We start from the raw sequence: 17,889 nt of genomic DNA on the forward strand, positions 1-17,889 counted from the left end.
CTATGGGTAGTTTTATGAGACTTGAGTGGATGAATTGCTTGAGATCGAAGACGAGTGTGCAGAAATCCATGTTGGTGTGAATTTACTATTGATTGTGGTGGAATATTTCAGGAGAGTCAACCACGACTCGAGGGCCTCCTGAACCACTAAATAAGGAGCCAGTGAGTGAAGCGGGATTTTGTAAACCATAGTTGGAAAGGAGCGAGTCATGTCAAGGGTCTGAGGACCTCCAGGGTTTACTGTATAATTCTAAACAGAGACATCGTAGTGGCCTCGCTAGTGTTGGGGTAAGTCATATGGAGTGGAAGGTACGAAGAGTGCTGAACCACGTGTGCCGAATGATGGAGAATCGTCATTACTTTTGTCTACATCTACCGTGGCGCACTGTAGTCGGCAAACTATGGCTACAGCGACTCACAACCTCCCAACACAGCTCCTACCCAACGTCAACTATACGCTGAGCTCGGCAACACCAGCCTTGTTGATGTACTCCCTGTACGGCTGCAGCGCCTTCTCAAGCACACCGCCCTGACCGCAGAACTTATCAACGATCTCAGCACTGCGTCCAGTGTACAAACTCGCGTCGAGCATGTTATCCAAATCGCCCCAGATCGGTTCAAAGAACTTAGTCTGGCGAATTCTATCAACGAGATCGTTCTGCCCACCCTCGTTCTTGACATTGTAACCAGCCTGGTGAGAAAGAACACGGATCTCCTCGTGCGCTTCCTGACGGCTACCGCCCTTAGCAACAAGCTTCATAATGATGCTCTCTGTAATCATGAAGGGCAGTTCCTCCTGTACGCGCGCATTGACACGCTTAGGGTACACAACCAGTCCCGAGGTAACGTTGTCGAGAGAAAGCAGGATGGCATCAGCCAACAAGAACATCTCCGGGATATCGATGCGGCGGATCGCCGAATCGTCGAGCGTGCGTTCCATCCACTGGTCAGACAGCGTGTTGGCGAACGAAGCAGGCTTGGACATCAACTCGCGGGACAAGGCGTAGACGCGCTCCGAGCGCATGGGGTTGCGCTTGTACGCCATTGCGGACGAGCCGATCTGGTCTTTCTCGAATGGTTCTTCGAGTTCCTTCCACGCAGCCAGGTGGCGGATGTCGCCGGTGATTTTCTGCGCAGAGGAACCGAGCCCAGCGATGGCGTTGGCGATGAGCTGGTCAACTTTGCGGGTGTAGGTTTGTGTGGAGACGGCGTAGCAGCTCTTGAAGCCGGCCTTTTGGCAGAGTTTCTCATTCAGCTGGTCACACTTCGCGGAGTCATTGTTGAAGATTTCGAGGAAGGAGGCTTGAGTTCCGGTTGTGCCTTGGGCGCCGCGGAATTGGAGGCCTTCTTTGACGTGCTCGATGGCCTCGAGGTCCATGAGGAGGTCCTGGGCCCACTGGGCTGCACGCTTACCGACGGTGATCAGCTGGGCGGGCTGCAAGTGAGTGTAAGCAAGAGTTGGCTCGGACTTCCACTGCAGGGCGAACTTGGAGAGATTGTCGATGACCTTGGCGAGCTTGGGGAGAAGCAGGCTCATGGCATCACGCATCAGGATGAGCTCTGCGTTGTCAGTCACGTAACAGCTGGTCGCCTGTCAATTATGTTAGCATCCAGACTTTCAGAATCGATTAGACTTCTTACGCCGTAGTGAATGATACCCGCAGCCTTCGGCGCAACCTCGCCGAAAGCGTGTACGTGGGCCATGACATCGTGCCTCCTCCTCTTCTCCTCAACCCTAGCGACCTCGAAATCGGCGTCAGAAACAACGAGATGATCGCGCATCTGCTGCAGAGCCTCGTCGGTGATGTTCTCGATTCCAAGTTCTTTCTCTGACTCAGCAAGGTACAGCCATAGCGACCTCCACGTGCTGTGACGGCTGCGCTGGCTGAAAAGTTGCGACATCTCCTTGGAGCAGTAGCGCCCCGTCAAAGATGTCTGGTAGGTGTCGAAGATGGAGTTGCCGATTTGCTGCTTCATGTTGCTGATTTGACGCTGGAGGTCCAGGGCTGCGTCTTGGTCGTATGCGAGCTTAGGCTCTGTGGAGGGGATTGAAGGGACAGACATTCTAGGCGATCACTCGGTGCTGACAGTGATCAAATGTGAGCTTTGCAATTACTACTTGCCTCTTGTAGCAATTGAGTCAAAGTGAAGTAAAGGATCAGGGTATCACGAGCTTGAGTTGTTGTTGACTGAGTCGTTCAGTTCCTTTTCTACCCGAACCAACATCTTGCGTCACAGGACTCCGATAATTTTGTGGCCAAGACCCCACATTTTTGTTTACGCCACAAATCGGCGCGCCAGAGAGCGTTTCGACAACCGATTTTTGGTTGTCAATTGCTTGCCGATCATTAAGCCTCAATGTTGGACCGCAAAAATTTCTCCGCGTGTACCTTTCTGTTGGTCGTTGTGAAGTTTGACTTCTGGTTTGGCGGGGTGACCCCACCATGAATGTATCTCGAAGATTTCAAGATCAACACGATGCTATTCATGCACTCGGTCAATATTCTTCCGGACGCATGATCTCTGATATCTGCGATTCGAGAACGCGTCTCAAGTTGACCGTTTGGGGTGCCTAACTACGCAAATCCCACGATGCGCACTCCGTCTAACCGCATCGCGCCGACTTCGGTAAGGCTCCGTGGGATGTCTGGCGCGTTTTCTACAGCACGCGTAAAACCAACAACTAATTTACTGCCAAAGAGAGCAATGCTTGCAACATTAGCCTGCAGCTATGTGACATAGTCTGGAGGCCAGAACTTGTGGTATCTCGAGACCCGCTTTTCCTCCACAAAAACTGCGTGAACGCCCAACATCCCGCGGCCGCGTTCGACCTGTGCCATCTCCACATCGAGTCTCCGAGTCTCCAGCACGGAGCCCCAAGCATGTGCTTACAACGCCGGCCCTTTCCAGACATCCCTGTTGATCTTGAAAAGGTTGCTCTGCTTGTGCGGCAGGCTGACCTCGCGCTCTTTATAGAAACCAGATTCTTGGAGGTAGTGTGCCAATCTGTTGCTGTCAGTCTATTGCTGGTATCTTCAAGTTTCTCAACTTACTTCTCGTTGTCTACTCGTGGCTCGAGCATTACTCTCTCGGTTCGGTTGTCCGCCAACCAGCAGTAGTGCACGAGTGCGCTGATCCACAGCTTGACTCTGTGCGCACCTCTGAACTCCTGCTCGCCGACCAGGCAGTGAAAGCCTCGGTCGTAGTCGCTCACGTTTGGCACGTACTTGCCCAAATTGTCCTCCTTGACCCAGTATATTTCAAAGTACCCAAACGGCTTGCCATCCCAGCAGCCTATGACTGGGAACGAGTTTTTCGATCTCAGACCGTTCCTCAAAAACTCCTCCTGGTGTTCCTGTGGACCAGCTTCGCCCCAGAAGTGCGACACTCGCGGGTCGTTCATCCACTTGTGTAGGTACTCGGAGTCGGACATGTCGACGTTGAGTGAGTTCATTGTGGACACGGTCGAGTCGGCTTGTGACTGGCCGCTGAGACGATAGGAAGCATTTTCGTGAGACGATATAGGGCCGCGGTGTCGGAGCGGCTTCGAGGAGATCGATGCGACTCGGAAGGAGAGGTATTGGCCGACGCTGGGGATGTAGCGCGTGTACAGCACTTCGCCTTGTCGAGGAGGCTTAGGGCGGATAGGATGTCGGACGTGGTTCGAGATAACGTATTGGGTCGGCGGCGGAGGGTAGTAGGTTGGCAGGTGCGAGCTGGAGTGGAACGGGCCTGGTGCCGTGGGCGACCATAGGCCCGGTGATGTCTGATCGAGCTGATGCTCTTTCTTTTCTTCGCCCTTGCCAACTGGCGACGATGGCCTCGAAGGGTACGGGGAGCCAGACGGGAAGGGTGAGTTGGCCATGGGCGAGAGCGTGAACAGGTAGATACGGGGATCCAGCTGCCAGAAAACCCTCCGACTCACGAACATCTGCGTCCAGCCTTCGTGCGCTGATTCTTCCTGTGCGCATCCCACTGCCGAGTCCTCGCTGGCGACCAGCCCCATGCGTTCGAGCTTTGGCAGCACGACCTTGCCCTTGAAGATGCCCTCGCGGTTGATGTTGATCCTCCACTCGCCCTTGGGCTTTCCTGCATCTGCAGTGTTCTTCGATAGCGCATTTGTGACCTGAAGCGTAGGTTCGGGTTGGTGGAAGTACCAGTACAAGGTCGCCCAGAGCATCATGGCGATATGGCGCGTTGGCGAAGCGGCAGCCTTAAACTCGTTGCTGCTGGGATTCGATACCGAGGAGATGTAGAGGTGATCACCAGTCAGGTTGGGTCGCTTGTACCGGTGTACATGTCGAGGCAGTCCGGTCTTCTCAGTCTTCTCATCTTGCTCTGCCTGTGCGGGGTCGATCTCGTCCTCTGAGTTCAGTACGACTGTCCAGCCTGGAGGGAATGGCGAATGAGAACTAAGTAAGTCGTTGGTTTTGAAGAAGAGCCCACCAAACACTGGCGAGACAGTCAGGTTTTGGCCATTGGGCAGGTGGACGATATTTGCTGGAGCCATGGTGATAACGTTGGTGGGGTAACTTGCGCTGCGCAGAAGAAGAAGGGAACGCGCCCACAACCAGAAGATTTATGGCTTCGACGATGCGGAGTAGATTGCGATCACCAGCCCATCGCGTGAGAAGTTGATCTGCAGATACCCAGATACGTAAACGTCAACATGTCTGGGATTCCACGCGAGCTGTCAGAAACTGCTGCCCAGATATCGACCGTATGGACAGCCTCCGAACACGGCCGTCGTGCGGGACAAATCGTGGAGCGCGTCTCACCCATCACGACTGCTCTCCTGACAATCGAGGCCAGGGCTGATCGAGCATATGTGGTTCTAATCACATGCTGCATCTTCTCGAGTGTCTCTGCTGCGTAACACTGCATCATCGCGATGTTTTTTCTGGGGAAGCTGACTTGTTCGACCTATCATTGGCTGGCGGGTCACTCCTGCCGAAGCGCGAAGAGGGAGCTTGGACTTTCGGAGCTCGGGCAGAGGAAATGACGACAGAGTCTTGATTAACTGAGCAACCGACCTGGACAACCAGATTCTCCGGCATAACAACCTCGACACATCCAATTGATCATCAACACATCAATTGTAGCAATCATGAACTCGACCATCCTCCGCACTACCGCCGCGCGCTCTGCGCTCCGCGCTGCCACTAAGAGCTCTGCTCGCGCTGGCGTTGCAACCACCTTCGTGCGTGGAAAGGCTACTCTGCCTGACCTTACCTGTGCGTCTTGTCCTTAACTCAGCTCAACGGGCCTTCACTAATAAATGCATTTAGACGACTACGGCGCCCTCGAACCCTCCATCTCCGGCAAGATCATGGAGCTTCACCACAAGAACCACCACAACACCTACGTGACTTCCTACAACAACTTCAGCGAGCAGATTGCCGAAGCCAAGGCCAAGAACGACATCAAGGCTCAGATCGCTCTGCAACCTTTGATCAACTTCCACGGTGGCGGTCACATCAACCACACCCTGTTCTGGGAGAACCTCGCCCCAACCTCGCAGGGTGGTGGTGAGCCCCCCTCCGGCGCGCTGGCCGGCGCCATCAACGACTCCTACGGCTCGTTGGACCAATTCAAGGAGAAGTTCAACACCGCTTTGGCAGGTATCCAGGGCTCTGGATGGGCGTGGCTGGTGCAGGACACACAGACCGGCAGCATCCAGATCAAGACATACGCCAACCAGGACCCCGTTGTTGGACAATTCAGACCTATTCTGGGCGTCGATGCGTGGGAGCACGCATACTACCTTGACTACCAGAACCGTAAGGCGGAGTACTTCAAGGCCATCTGGAACGTCATCAATTGGAAGGCAGCCGAGAAGCGTTTCCAGTAAGCGTTTGCGTTAATTGTAGGCTTAATGTATGAAAACAATAACATGTTCGAGCGATCAACATGATACAGTCGTTCTCCGCTTGCATGCTCATGTCATCTGCTCATTCCTTGAATACTTGCAAAGACAGCTCATAACCTCGACCGCAACGAATAAGTAGTCTTCAATAAGTAGTCTTCAATAAGTAGTCTTCAAATTGAGCATGCTTGACCAAATGATGAATTGCGATGTCTTCACTCTTATTGACGCACCATTCGTTGCAAGGCGAGCATAAGTGTCCAAATTTTATTTGTCAAATCTTCCAACACTGGACACTCTGAACTTCGCCGAGCGACTACCCAATGGAGTATGCAGCTCGGTGATTCAGGGTCTGGCACGTGAGGAAGCCCACATCTCGAGCCGCTGCCGCCCTCAACCTTCCCTCCTCAACCAATATCACCACATCGAGCTCCACAGCAGGTCACGATCTTTTGCAAAGCACCAGCAACAACCTGTTGCTAGCTCAACACGGCTTGCACTCCGCGATGCCAAGCTGCAGAGTTTTGCTTGACTTGCAGGGTGTACGAAGCCGCTATCGAATCAGACCCATCTAATCTAATCTGATGCATCTTATCCGATGATCACCTACTACATTGATGCTGCGACCATGTCCGACAGCACTCCGAAACCACTTCACCGTCGTCACGGCATACGCAATAGGTCAAAGGCCCAGATGACACAATGGCGCATTTTAATAAAAGCGGTGGCTTGTCCAAAATGCTTGACGCACGATACATGAGGGAAAGGTTCCCCAAATTCCTGGCAACTGTTCGAGCTGGTGCAACGCTCTTCTGGCCGTAAAGATGGCACTGTACGACTTGGTCACGTCTATGAATGTTGAGAAGCTCGGCGCACTTTCCCGATGGAAACCACTTGCTTTCGCTGCGATCCTGCTCGCCGTAGCCTACTACCTGCGGAAAACAAAATCCAAGCCTCTCGATCTCAAGCAATACTCGCACTTCCCACAGCCAGAGCCAGCAGACCCCGTGCGTGGTCACTGGCCATGGATTGAGAAAGCCGCTGCGGCGGGCGATCCTCGGCGCGCTTTCGACGAGATGTTGTATGAGCAGGCTGAGAGGCTGAATTTCCCTCCGGTGCTCCTTGTCGACTGGCGCCCAATTGAGAAGTTCCCCATTCTGTTCATTTTGGACAATGGTGTCGCCGAGCAGGTCACCAAACCGAGCAAAGTGTTTAGGACCAGTATGCCCAAGCATCCTGCCATTCAGCAGTTGGCTCCTCTGGTTGGCGCAAGGTCTCTGGTCACCACGGATGTAAGTCATCCTATGCTCTAGACTGTGTCTGGTGATGTTGAAGTTGCAGAAGCTGATGAACATCGCGCAATCAGGGCGACGAATGGAATGCTCTGTACAAGAGGATCCGGCCTGGCTTCCAACCCAATCATCTCCTCAGTCTAGTGAACGTTATCCTGGACAAATTGGAAACGTTCATCGAGCTCATGGAAGAGAAAGTCACCAGCGGTGAGACATTCTGCCTCGGTTCGTACACCACAAACCTCGTCTTCGACATCATCGGCATCGTAACATTCGACATGGATCTCAACGCCCAAATCGATGGAAAACAATCTGACGTCCTACTAACCTACCGTGCCCTGTCCCAAGCCTTCAACAAGCGCCCCTTCGGCGGGGTGGGGTGGCGCGACTACTTCACCGCCAACGAGCGCGAGATCCGATATCAGGACAAGAAGCTCGACCGCATCCTCAAAGCTGAGATCAAGGAGCAGCACAAAACACTAATTACCGGTGGCGCTAATACGAAAAGCAAGAGCAGAAGTGTAGCAACCCTTAGTCTCCATGGTATTGAGAGATTGACACCCCAGATCTTGCAGCAAACAAGCGACACGCTGCGCGGCTTCCTCTTCGCAGGCCACGACACGACGTCTATCCTCTTGCAGTGGGCATTCTACGAACTGCACACACATCCCTCCGCTGCTCGAACTCTCGCAGACGAACTGACCTCCGTATTCGGTTCTGCCACGCATCCATCGTCCATCATAGCTCAACTCCGCGGCCCAGAAGCAGGACAACTACTAGCACGCCTCCACTTCACAGACGCCGTGATCAAAGAAACCCTCCGCCTCCACCCACCCGGCACAACGGCACGCGTCGCCCCGAGCCACTCAAACACCACACTCACGCTCCCTGATGGAGATACGCTGTGCGTCGACGGACTGTGTGTGACACCACGCGCATACATTATCCAGCGACATCCCAATATCTTCGGCTTGACGCGCAACTCCTTCGTCCCCTCGCGCTGGCTGGGCGAGGAAGGCAAGAGCATTCCGGAGAGTGCGTGGCGGCCGTATGAGCGCGGGCCGAGGCGGTGCACGGGGAGCGAGCTGGCGAATCTGGAGACGAAGATTATTATTGCATGCGTTGCACGGCACTTTGAGTTCGTCAAGCAGGGGCTGGGTGAAGTGGAGAGGGATGAGAATGGGGGGGTGTTGTTTGAGGAGGGCGAGGGGGGGAAGGTGAAGACCAAGGGCACCATGTTTTCGACGCATCAGGTTACTGCGAAGCCGGTTGATGGGATGGAGATTAAAGTGCAGATCAAAGGAGATCAGTGAGCGGCGTCATTTGGAGTTCAAACGTAGCTTGTCTGCCAGGTGAGGTCGAAATCGAAGGAATGGGAGGTAGTGCTTGTTAGAGAAACGTACACCCACTCAATTAAGGCACGGGTCTGCTTGGTGTAATAGGCAATTCTACACCTACACGCTGGGATATAGTGGCCGGGGTACTTGTACAAAGTAAGGGTAACCCAAGTAGTCTACGAACCCCTTACGTGACGTGCCTTGACCTTGAACCAGTCCTCTGCACTACCTGATCAACACCCTTTGAGCTAAGTCACCGAGTCCACAAGTCCACCCGAAGGCGGCACGTATCATCACGGGTCTCATACTCACATAGGTATCAGCAGACTTTGATGAGTGCCTGTGCAAGTACACACTTACGTATATGTCCCGCGACTGTCATACATCGATCACCTCCTCAGGACATGGGCATGACACTACTGTCTGAAATGTCTGTAAATCCTTCGTTGGATTCAGCGAGAGCTCCAGTGCTATGGAACCTGTGAAAGGATTGGATGGAATGAACAGATTGCAATCGTACTCAGACGCCAACACAATGCCTCCCATATCAACGCCTACCGAGTAAAGTCCATCCCTGCAGTTCGAATAACCCCTTGCGCCAAATCAGATTTCTAGTCCAAGCACTTTGTACCTTAATGCCGCAGGTGTACAAAGTTGGAGTTGGTCTAATAATGTTTGCAAGATATCTCTTCCTCTATTCTTGTTCTACGGCATCGCAAGCCCTCTCTGCAGGTGTAGCTGATACGTACGCTAACTGATCAGGATATGGTCTTTGACAGCTGCTGTTGCTAATGTTGGACCAGAGAATATCTTCTTACAGACCCGAGGCGGGACATAATGTCGGCGTCTTCCCGATTTCCCTATGATCTTTCAATATTCGTGAGTGTCTAGACCCGAACGATTACATTTATGTCCTCAAGTACGGTCGACAAATGATCGCAGCAGCTCTATTGTATCCTTGTGCGTGTAACGTGCCGCCAGCTTAAGTGGTGTCCATCCTTCGTTGTCCTTCGCGTCAACGTCAGCCTTGCCAACGCTAAGCAGCACCTCAACAATGTCTTTGTGTCCGTCTCGTGTGTGAGAGGGGCCAGCTGGGGATACCAACTGCTCTCTGAGATAGATGAATTGGTGGAAGGAAGGTTCCGGCTTGTTAGACTGTCTCTTGCAGGACTGTGCAGGTAGGTGAAATGCTCTTTGCCAACTGTGTCCACGCCTCCACAATTCAGCCTCGATCATGCTTTGGGCAGATAGTAGTGATGTAGCAGGGGCATACAGCCGTTGTCGCTTCTGATGCTGTGCACAAAACGATCAACAGCATACCTAAGACTGCTGTAATTTTATGCTGCAGACTAAACACAGAGGACGATGTGCCTTAAAAACATTATTAGACCAACTACGACTCTGTACACCTACGGCGTTGAGGTGCAAAGCGCTGGACTAGAAATCTGATTTGGCGCGGAGGGTTATTCGAACCGCAGGGATGGATTTTAGTAACTATGCACCTCTACCGCCCGCGTAAATGCAAAGGTATAGAACTCCAGAATGTAGCAAAGCACACAGAGCGCCCAAGTCATCACTCATCACACAACACGACAAAGCGCTGCCACCATCACCTTCACCCGTAGAACCTCAAACCTTCCGTCCTCGCCGTCTAGGCAGCCCACTCTCCACACGCACAGCTGGCGCCGAAGCCGCAACACTCTTCGGCGCCACAACCCTCGGAGCTGGAATACCCTTCCTCGGCGTCGCGCCACTAACCCCTGTGCTCGTATTCTCCTTCTCTTCCGCCTTAACCAGCACTGCATTAGCAACAGGCTTTGGGAGCCTTACACTCTTCGGCGGGGCGAGGCGACTCTTGCGTTCCTTAATCGGCTCGACACCAACAGGCGCAACTTCAAGCGCCGCGAGCTTCGAGTCCGTAGGCGTCGAAGGAACAGGCAACTTCTTGGTAGCTTTGGGCTTAGGTATGCCCTTCGTCGGCGCAGGCTGGGCAGCACTCTTCTCTTCCTGCACGGCATCCGGGAGTAGGGATCCAGTCGCCAACAAACCCTTCCCTGGTGTACCATTCGCTGTGCCGAGCCCACGCACGCGACGGATCTTAGGCGTCAAGTTCTTGTCTATACTCGTCTTTGCCTTTGGTTTCTTCGTAGCTGTTAGCGCTGGGAGGCTCAGTTCATCTGGGGTAGCCAGACTCTCTGCTTCGACTTGCTGCGCGGCGATAGTGTCGGCGTGCTCCTGGTAGTATGCTAGCGTTTCGTCCCATCTGATTCCCCTCCTGCCTGGAGCTGGGGGTTTCTCTGCGTCTGCGACCATATCCGCTGTAGGAGATAGGATGGCTTCGGCCTGGAGCTTGAGCAGGCGAAGACTGACCATGAAAGCGCCCTGCTTGTTCTTGCGTGTGTTGTTCTTGGTGATGAGGGCGAGTTCTTGGGCGTCGGTCTTCTTAAGGACTACAGGGTCGGTGCCGTCAGCGCGGCGGATGGCGATCTTGTTGGAGGCCTGGGGTTGAGTGGTTGTGGCTGGAGCTGGGAGACGGGACTTCTTTGCACGAGAGGAGCGTCGCGAGCCCTGTCCAGTCTTCGCTTCTGCGGTGTCCTTGGCCTCAGGCTGTTCTAGCGTGGGCGATGCTGACTCCTCGATCTCTGGGCTTAGCACTGGTGTCTCGGACAGATCGAATGTTGCTTCGCTGTCGGTTTTGGATGGTGAGTTGGGGTCTTTCTCCTCAAGAGCCTTGCGAGGCGACGCCAGGGCGTGGCGAACAATGTCTGAGTCTCGCCGGTTTTCCAGAGAAGATCGCCGGGTGATAATCGCAGACCTTTCAGCCTTGCTAGCAGCTGCTCGGCTGAGGAAGCTCTTCAATATGGCAGTATCATCGTCGATTGCGAGTGTCACCGTTGCATCATCAGGACCAGATTCGATGCGCAGTGGTGGTGGCGGTGAGCGCAACGTCTTGGGTGTGTGCTCTTTCGAGTGAGCCTTCGCCGGTATAGGGGTGAGTATCAGGCCGTCTGCGATGTTGTGTGCTCCTTTCTCAGCCGGCTTCGGTGTTGGTGGCTGGGATGCAAGCTCGCCCTCCCGCTCGTACTCTCCTTGGATATCTAACTGCAACGAGGCTTCAGTAACCTCTTCGTCGGCGGACTCGTCTTCGACCGTTTCAGCTGTGTCGTTGTTTGCAGGCTTGGCAGAGGCTGTGAAGGTACCCAGGTCTACCTCAGACATCTCAGCGTCATCATCCTCTTCTTCGTCTCCTGCGCGCGTATCGTCATTGGTCTGCGCGTCACCAACCGGGTCATCTGAAGTGGATCCGGTCGGTAGTGCTGGGTAGGTAAGTTCCTCTGCATCGTCCAGTTGAGCTTGAAGGGTTTCTGCGCTCGATGATTCGGTCGGGTCTGCAGCCATGACCTCAGCTTGCGCCGTGTTCGCTGTGTTTGTCGTGTCTGTGCCATCCTCATCCCGGCTTCTGACTACTGCATCGCTCTCCGGTATGTACGTAGTGGAAGTCGGTACATTGGCGATGACCGCAGCAACAGCGCTCTCGACAGTTGGGCCCGTGACCGTGACCTCCTCTCCTACGGCTTGCTCAGACGATGCTTCCAATTGTTCCTTCCCCTTTTCGCTGTGTGGTAACGCAGGGTAATCGGGCTTGGCGGGTGACGTCGAAAGTGGTGCCGAACTGCCCTTGACGGGTGATCTGAAGATGAGTGCGAAGGTCGAGTCTTCTGGGAGTATGTTGCCCAGCTTCTGCTCGCCGTCCTGCTCGTCTAGGCTCTCATAGTCCGGCAGCTCGTCCAGCGTCTGTGCTGTGTCTATGGCGAATGTAAATGATGACGGGCCCTCGTGCGCATGTGGTACCTCTGCCAAGCTCTCGTGGCTCATGTCCGCGTCTGTTGCGTCTTGCGTGTCGTCGCTCTCGCTCTGGCCTTCGTGCAAAGCCTCGCTACTGTGCGCAGACCTCTTGCCTGCATGCCTTGTTAGTGTTATGCCCCTTCTACCACTTGGGAGGTCGCGTACGGGGAAGGACGCTCTTTCTCCGGTCCCAGCGTGTGCCCTTGAAGGCGCGCTTGTTGCCCTGCATCTTCTCCATAGCTTCGGGGCTCATCCTCTGCCGCCTCTTCACAGCACGTGACTGTGCATCAAGCTCCTCCTCTTCCGTCTCATCTTCTTGCTGCCCGTTGATGATGCTCGACCGCGAGTTGAATCTCCGCCAGATGCTCTTCGCTTTGCCCTCACTGACTTGCGTGACTTCGCGCTTGCGCTCCCAGCCTCGAGGTATGCGGGCGACAGGCAGGGCGCTGGGGTCGAGGTGTGCTGTGTCGGTCTCGTGCCATGTCTGATTGAACGGTGTAGGCGGTAGGCGTTTGCGCGGCGACAACAGACGTTTGCGCGGGGAAGGAGCCATGGCGGCGAGTGTGAAGTGAAGCTGCTGGTTAGTATGCAAACGCTGCCCGACCGAGAACTCCAAGCCCGCACTCTCTTCCGAACCGACGTAATGATGTTTGACGCGCAAGACGTGTGTTTGTTTACGAAGTACTGCAGCGTTGCGCTAGCAGGGGTCATGGGTCGCGCCTGCCTTTGCCAGTTTCGGCGTTTGCCGCTCCAACTTTTTGGCCGAGCCATCAATTCACGAAGACAGCACCGCGCATAGCAACGCCCTCACACCCGTCGCCCGGTCGATCAATCGTCGCACCCCGTCTCCATCACATCGAAACCGCCCCACACACACGTCAGAATGGTGCCAAAGCCACAGGGCCAGGCCATGCAGTCGGTCACGCATCGCCCTCTGCCCCCGCTCCCCAAGCTCCGCGTCCGCCGTCCGAACAAGCCAGAGACCAACCCATGCCTCGGCGCAATGTCATCAGTGTTGGGTATGTGCGATTCTGCGGGGGGGAGTGGATATAGAGGTGGATGTGCAAGAACAGGAGGATGGATAGGAAGTGGGACGACCAGGCGGAACACGGGCTGACTCGTCTACTACAGGTTGCTGGGCATCGTCAGGATACAGTGTGCAAGGCTGCGCACAACTGGAGCAGAAACTGCGGCAGTGCATGGATCAGCCGGTATGTGCTGGCTTGACGTTCGACATCGAGCATGCTCTAACACCACGCAGCGCGACAACAACCAGAAGAAGAACAACATCAACTACCACCTGTCGAGGATGTACCCCAAGATCATCGGCCCTCACAAGCGAAACTAAGCGGAAATCGGATGGCGGCGCATCGAGCTTTGTACACTACTTGTATACCCACGGAACGGCGAGACAGACGATGCGCCAGCGCGCACGCAGGAGGTGTCTTATCAGCGATCACAACATTGGGACGGCGTTTGGGTGAGGTTGATACTGTTGTATATATGCAATACAAGAGAAGGATTACATCTACGTTGATCAACCATGCATCGCAGATCTGTGCAGTCGGAGATCAAGCAACCAAACGGGAAATCCTGCTTTCGTCAAAGTTGCGAGCTTTGAAGAGCTCCAGCCTCACACATCACCTCCGACAATGCCATCATGTGCGACGTACTAACGCACTGCATCAGACCAACTCACCTCTCCAGGTGCGGTAGACGCCAACTTATGCAGTACTCTCCTTGCGAGTCCTCTCTCCGTCAGCCAATCGCGTACGCAGGTCGCTTTAGCCTTCTATCAACAATCAACCAATCGTCAGGCTATTCGCTATACGATCAGCACTGGTATTTCTTCCTTTGTACCCCACGAGGAGACGTGTTTCAAACTCCCTCGACTCCAGACTGCCGGACCTCAGACAGTTTCATCGTATGAGTTACACCAGAATACCCCAAGGGCTTAAAGTGCGTTCCTGAGTGAAGAAACACCCTGTTGTGAGACAAGTTCACGGTCCGGACCTCTGGAATTTTCCCATGCAAGTTTACAAGGGTGTACTTGACACAACATAACCCTACGGCTACTTCTCCCCTCTCACATGAGCCTCCGACCTGAATCGCTCCGGTGTTGGTTGCGCTGTGGATTGTTCCGTCAATGCCGTCGATGGAACCTTTCACAATGCACCCCTGTCTACTCGTGACATTGAGAGTCTCTCCAGATCTCGGAGGGCTAGGGAGGAAGTCCTACTAAGGGGATTGCTTCTCTAGGCTTCGAGTGTTGGTTCAACGTAGGAGCGAGCATGCCGGGGGTCCTGTTGGGCGGCGGAGGAGATCCCTGAGAGCGGCCCAACGTGGCGGGATGTGTTAGTACGTCTTGGCTTGGGAACTTTGCAGTAGCGTGCTCAGATATCACGACCTCCCAGAACAGCTGTGGCGCGTGACGGAGAGTTTTAGAAGTGTCCGATTACGGCCATGTGCCCAGTTTGTTGTTCCCCAGGACTGTCCTGCACGGCCTCCCTCTAGTTGCCTGACAGCTGCCTCGTCATCCTGCAGCCGGTGCTAATCGGCCTCTTCTTGCTAAGGGCTTAGTTGGCAGTATTTGTCTTCCACGAGCAATTGTGTGCTGTACGCTTATATGACCGTAGTTACTGCTATTGCTGAACCCTTTCTATGCCAACGCCCCGCTAGCCAAGAATGCGGCAAAAACACTCAGCTCAGACAGCAGTCTTGATATGGCTTCACAAGCTGGAACCAACCAAGCACTCATAATACAGGAAGATAGAGTCTATATGTTGGTTGTACCTTGTGGTTTTACCCTGTACTAGTGTATCCATTCATCGTTCCGCTACGTGCAATGCCATTCATACAAGACGCACGTTGCGCATCTGCGTCACTATATAATCACCTTGGATCCACCCGACTCCGACCCTTGTATACTCTTTGTCCACGCCAACCCACCGGACAACTAATATATAGTACTTGTCCCAACTAACATGCCGCCCAACGACACAACATAGTTCATCATCGAGGCTCTCGCTCCCATCCACATCGTACCGAATACACCCTATTTCTGCCTTGTCCGAGTCCAATATTGTATAGTTCATATCCCTCTGTTCCAGGCTGCAATTCCGGAAAACGCCTATGTCGGTGACCAACGCAGGTTTGGCCCTCTTGTTCTTGTTGAACCAGCCATATTTGTACCCCTTACTGAGTCGCAGGCCGTGCACCCATTCCACGCCGCCGAAAGGGATATCCAAGAACTGGATGCTTCCGTCATATGCCATCCATGACCAAGTTGGCACAGCCTGGCTTTCGTAGCCGATCCGCTTCATCTTTTTCTCCCCAGACCTCTGCCATAGAAGATTTCTGTGAAGATATGGCTGAAAGACCCCGTATTTGGTTTCACACTTCCTAGCGCGTGCAATACGGGCCCCTAGTCCAGATATTGCAACAGATCTGTCGGTCTTCTTTGTCAGACCACGCTTCGAGTACTCCTCAGAAAGAAAACTAATAAATTCTATCGCACGTTGATTGCCTGATGCAAGGAGCCGATCCGGGAAATTTGGATCAAGCATGAAGTACTTCTTCCGAATAGAGCTGAGGATTAGAGTGCCCAGATTAGAAAGTTTTGGGTGTATCGGGGTTGGTTAGATTCTTACCTTTTCAGTGTAGCAAAGTTTTCGCAGTAAATCCCGCCCCCACATTCAAAATACACCTGGTTGGTAGTAAAGTGGATAGTTCGTCGAGACAAGACCCTTTCCTGCATCACCCAGGCTCGCTTGTTGAGATGAGCGTTTTCCACGTCGTTGTCGAAATCGTCAAGGTCGGTACAGACGTAGAATCGTCGGCCTGAGATGTCTTGAGCGGAAACATACTCGTTGCTTACGTTCCGCTCGAGAAATCCCGCGTTCGAGTCGACAGCTGAAGTTGCAGCGATTGTGCAATAAGCTAAAGCGTAGACGCTTTCCATACGTTTGGCCTCATGCTCCCAATCTTTCTGGTTCTCCTGGATTATGCAGAGTGAATCGATCCAGAGGTATTGAATGCCGAGCTCCCGAGTTACTCGGATTGCATCCTGGAATGTTTTTGGTAGCTCAGAGAAGGTGAAACCCTTGAGTCGATCTTTGATATTGTCATCGAACGTGCAGAACTTCCGCTTCTCTTTATCGGTGAGGTTACCCCAGCAATGAGATAATGCTACGTACTTCGTATTGTCCCTTTTCTTAGGACGAAAGAGACGCAGGAGATCGAGATTTAGATTCGTAACGTCGAGAAGCCTGCTTGGCATTGCTATGTCGACTTCTGCAGTATGCCTCGCGCAGTCGTGGGAATCATCACACCAACGAAGCCACGCTCTAAGTAGCGCAAATTGTGTAACGCCTCCAGCTGCTGGTAAAGCTGGGAAACTGATCTGGAGGTTTCCGCTTGCACCAGAAGAATACTCTAGAGTAGATATGCATAATGAGCAGAAAATCCTTACTTTGCGTGTAAGTTGAAGACACTAACCTGGAGTACAACCCAACCGAAGAATTCGGCGCCCCCTACGTCCTAACCTCAACCACGATTCCTCGCGTACGATTCGAATGTCTTGTTCCGTGTCGTCGCAATGTGTTTTAGCTGAACGAAGGAGCAAAGCGCAGATCTGGCAACTCGATTCAGTAGCTTTGAGGTCGAAAAGACTGATTTTACACCGATCAGCTACAATTGAGGTGCAACGGGTACAGCACCGGATTGGTGCAGGCTGAATCGGTAGCAGACCCGATGGCAAGCTTTTGAAGTATTCGAGAGCGAACTCATTGTCGAAGCCACGGATCCAGAGATCGGTCTGTATCCACGTTACGGCTTGTTCAAAGACTGCCGTTCATGAATCGACTTACATGCTACACCACCAGACACACCAGCATTAGCAGCAGCCTCGTATCTCGATGTCCGCAGATTTACTTACATGCTACACCACCAGACACAACAGCATTAGCAGCAGTCTCGTATCTCGACATTCGCAGGTCTACTTACATCCTACACCACCAGACACAACAGCATCAGCAGCAGCCTCGCATCTTAATCTTCGCAGGTTTACTTACATTCTACACCACCGGACACAACGGCATTAGCAGCAGCCTCGTGTCTTAATGTTTGCAGGTCTACTTACATGCTACACCACCAGACACACAGTGTTAGCAGCAGCCTCATATCTTGGCGCTCGCAGGTCTACTTACAAGCTACACCACCAGACACAACAGCATCAGCAGCAGTCTCGCGTCATAATGTTAACAGGTCTACTTACATACTACACCATCAGACACGACATCATTAGCGGCAGCCTTGTGTTTTGATGTTCGCATGTCTACTTACAATCTACCACCAGACACGACAGCATTAGCAGCAGCCTCGTATCTTGACGTTCGCATGTTTACTTACATACTACACCCCCAGACACGACAGAATTAGCAGCAGCCTCGTGTTTTAATGTTCGCAGGTCTACTTACATCCTACACCACCAGACACAACAGCATTAGCAGCAGCCTCGTGTCTCGATGTTTGCAGGTCTACTTACACCC

The 17,889-nt window shown here is 53.3% G+C and overlaps 7 protein-coding genes across 7 annotated transcripts; 3 read left to right on the plus strand and 4 right to left on the minus strand.

Moving 5' to 3' along the window:
* Positions 1-450: 450 nt before the first annotated feature.
* On the minus strand, positions 451-2,445 carry BU25DRAFT_439293 (Adenylosuccinate lyase; the record flags this gene model as incomplete). Its single annotated transcript, XM_033709100.1, has 3 exons — positions 451-1,590; positions 1,641-2,011; positions 2,214-2,445. The coding sequence occupies 3 exons, from the start codon at positions 2,443-2,445 to the stop codon at positions 451-453; spliced, it is 1,743 nt and encodes a 580-aa protein (XP_033563002.1).
* A 301-nt stretch (positions 2,446-2,746) lies between these two features.
* On the minus strand, positions 2,747-4,695 carry BU25DRAFT_32540 (siderophore biosynthesis protein-like protein). The gene has a single exon (XM_033702284.1). It carries the CDS (start codon positions 4,507-4,509, stop codon positions 3,049-3,051), a length of 1,461 nt encoding a protein of 486 aa, XP_033563003.1. The 5' UTR covers positions 4,510-4,695; the 3' UTR covers positions 2,747-3,048.
* Positions 4,696-4,768: 73 nt separating this feature from the next.
* On the plus strand, positions 4,769-5,992 carry BU25DRAFT_490428 (superoxide dismutase-like protein). The gene is made up of 2 exons (XM_033711494.1): positions 4,769-5,233; positions 5,288-5,992. Exons 1-2 carry the CDS (start codon positions 5,107-5,109, stop codon positions 5,848-5,850), a joined length of 690 nt encoding a protein of 229 aa, XP_033563004.1. The 5' UTR covers positions 4,769-5,106; the 3' UTR covers positions 5,851-5,992.
* A 284-nt stretch (positions 5,993-6,276) lies between these two features.
* Positions 6,277-8,658, plus strand: BU25DRAFT_490429 (cytochrome P450 52A11). The gene is made up of 2 exons (XM_033711495.1): positions 6,277-7,157; positions 7,232-8,658. The coding sequence occupies exons 1-2, from the start codon at positions 6,690-6,692 to the stop codon at positions 8,468-8,470; spliced, it is 1,707 nt and encodes a 568-aa protein (XP_033563005.1). The 5' UTR covers positions 6,277-6,689; the 3' UTR covers positions 8,471-8,658.
* Positions 8,659-9,992: 1,334 nt separating this feature from the next.
* On the minus strand, positions 9,993-12,995 carry BU25DRAFT_490430 (uncharacterized protein). The gene is made up of 2 exons (XM_033711496.1): positions 12,506-12,995; positions 9,993-12,453 (listed from the first exon to the last, which is right to left on the minus strand). The coding sequence occupies exons 1-2, from the start codon at positions 12,891-12,893 to the stop codon at positions 10,124-10,126; spliced, it is 2,718 nt and encodes a 905-aa protein (XP_033563006.1). The 5' UTR covers positions 12,894-12,995; the 3' UTR covers positions 9,993-10,123.
* Positions 12,996-13,458: 463 nt separating this feature from the next.
* Positions 13,459-13,688, plus strand: BU25DRAFT_338647 (mitochondrial 37S ribosomal protein YmS-T; the record flags this gene model as incomplete). Its single annotated transcript, XM_033702734.1, has 2 exons — positions 13,459-13,551; positions 13,602-13,688. Coding segments are annotated over 2 exons (180 nt in total), but the record flags the coding sequence as incomplete, so codon positions are not given.
* A 1,471-nt stretch (positions 13,689-15,159) lies between these two features.
* On the minus strand, positions 15,160-17,673 carry BU25DRAFT_447788 (HET-domain-containing protein). Its single transcript, XM_033709557.1, has 6 exons — positions 17,616-17,673; positions 17,413-17,472; positions 17,277-17,347; positions 16,838-17,185; positions 15,991-16,774; positions 15,160-15,928 (listed from the first exon to the last, which is right to left on the minus strand). Exons 3-6 carry the CDS (start codon positions 17,326-17,328, stop codon positions 15,193-15,195), a joined length of 1,920 nt encoding a protein of 639 aa, XP_033563008.1. The 5' UTR covers positions 17,329-17,347; positions 17,413-17,472; positions 17,616-17,673; the 3' UTR covers positions 15,160-15,192.
* Positions 17,674-17,889: the final 216 nt, after the last annotated feature.

Source organism: Macroventuria anomochaeta (genome assembly GCF_010093625.1).
Source record: "Macroventuria anomochaeta strain CBS 525.71 unplaced genomic scaffold BU25scaffold_12, whole genome shotgun sequence".
In the NCBI taxonomy this organism is placed as follows: domain Eukaryota; kingdom Fungi; phylum Ascomycota; class Dothideomycetes; order Pleosporales; family Didymellaceae; genus Macroventuria; species Macroventuria anomochaeta.

Coding starts and splice junctions, on each gene's coding strand:
- BU25DRAFT_32540 (XM_033702284.1), bottom strand. CDS start 4,509: ATGGCTCCAGCAAATATCGTCCACCTGCCCAATGGCCAAAACCTGACT.
- BU25DRAFT_490428 (XM_033711494.1), top strand. CDS start 5,107: ATGAACTCGACCATCCTCCGCACTACCGCCGCGCGCTCTGCGCTCCGC. Junction 5,234..5,287: donor TACTCTGCCTGACCTTACCT/GTGCGTCTTGTC, acceptor AAATGCATTTAG/ACGACTACGGCGCCCTCGAA.
- BU25DRAFT_490429 (XM_033711495.1), top strand. CDS start 6,690: ATGGCACTGTACGACTTGGTCACGTCTATGAATGTTGAGAAGCTCGGC. Junction 7,158..7,231: donor GGTCTCTGGTCACCACGGAT/GTAAGTCATCCT, acceptor TCGCGCAATCAG/GGCGACGAATGGAATGCTCT.
- BU25DRAFT_490430 (XM_033711496.1), bottom strand. CDS start 12,893: ATGGCTCCTTCCCCGCGCAAACGTCTGTTGTCGCCGCGCAAACGCCTA. Junction 12,454..12,505: donor GAGAAAGAGCGTCCTTCCCC/GTACGCGACCTC, acceptor CAAGGCATGCAG/GCAAGAGGTCTGCGCACAGT.
- BU25DRAFT_447788 (XM_033709557.1), bottom strand. CDS start 17,328: ATGTCGAGATACGAGACTGCTGCTAATGCTGTTGTGTCTGGTGGTGTA. Junction 17,186..17,276: donor TGTGTCTGGTGGTGTAGCAT/GTAAGTAAATCT, acceptor CATGAACGGCAG/TCTTTGAACAAGCCGTAACG. Junction 15,929..15,990: donor AACTTTGCTACACTGAAAAG/GTAAGAATCTAA, acceptor TCTAATCCTCAG/CTCTATTCGGAAGAAGTACT.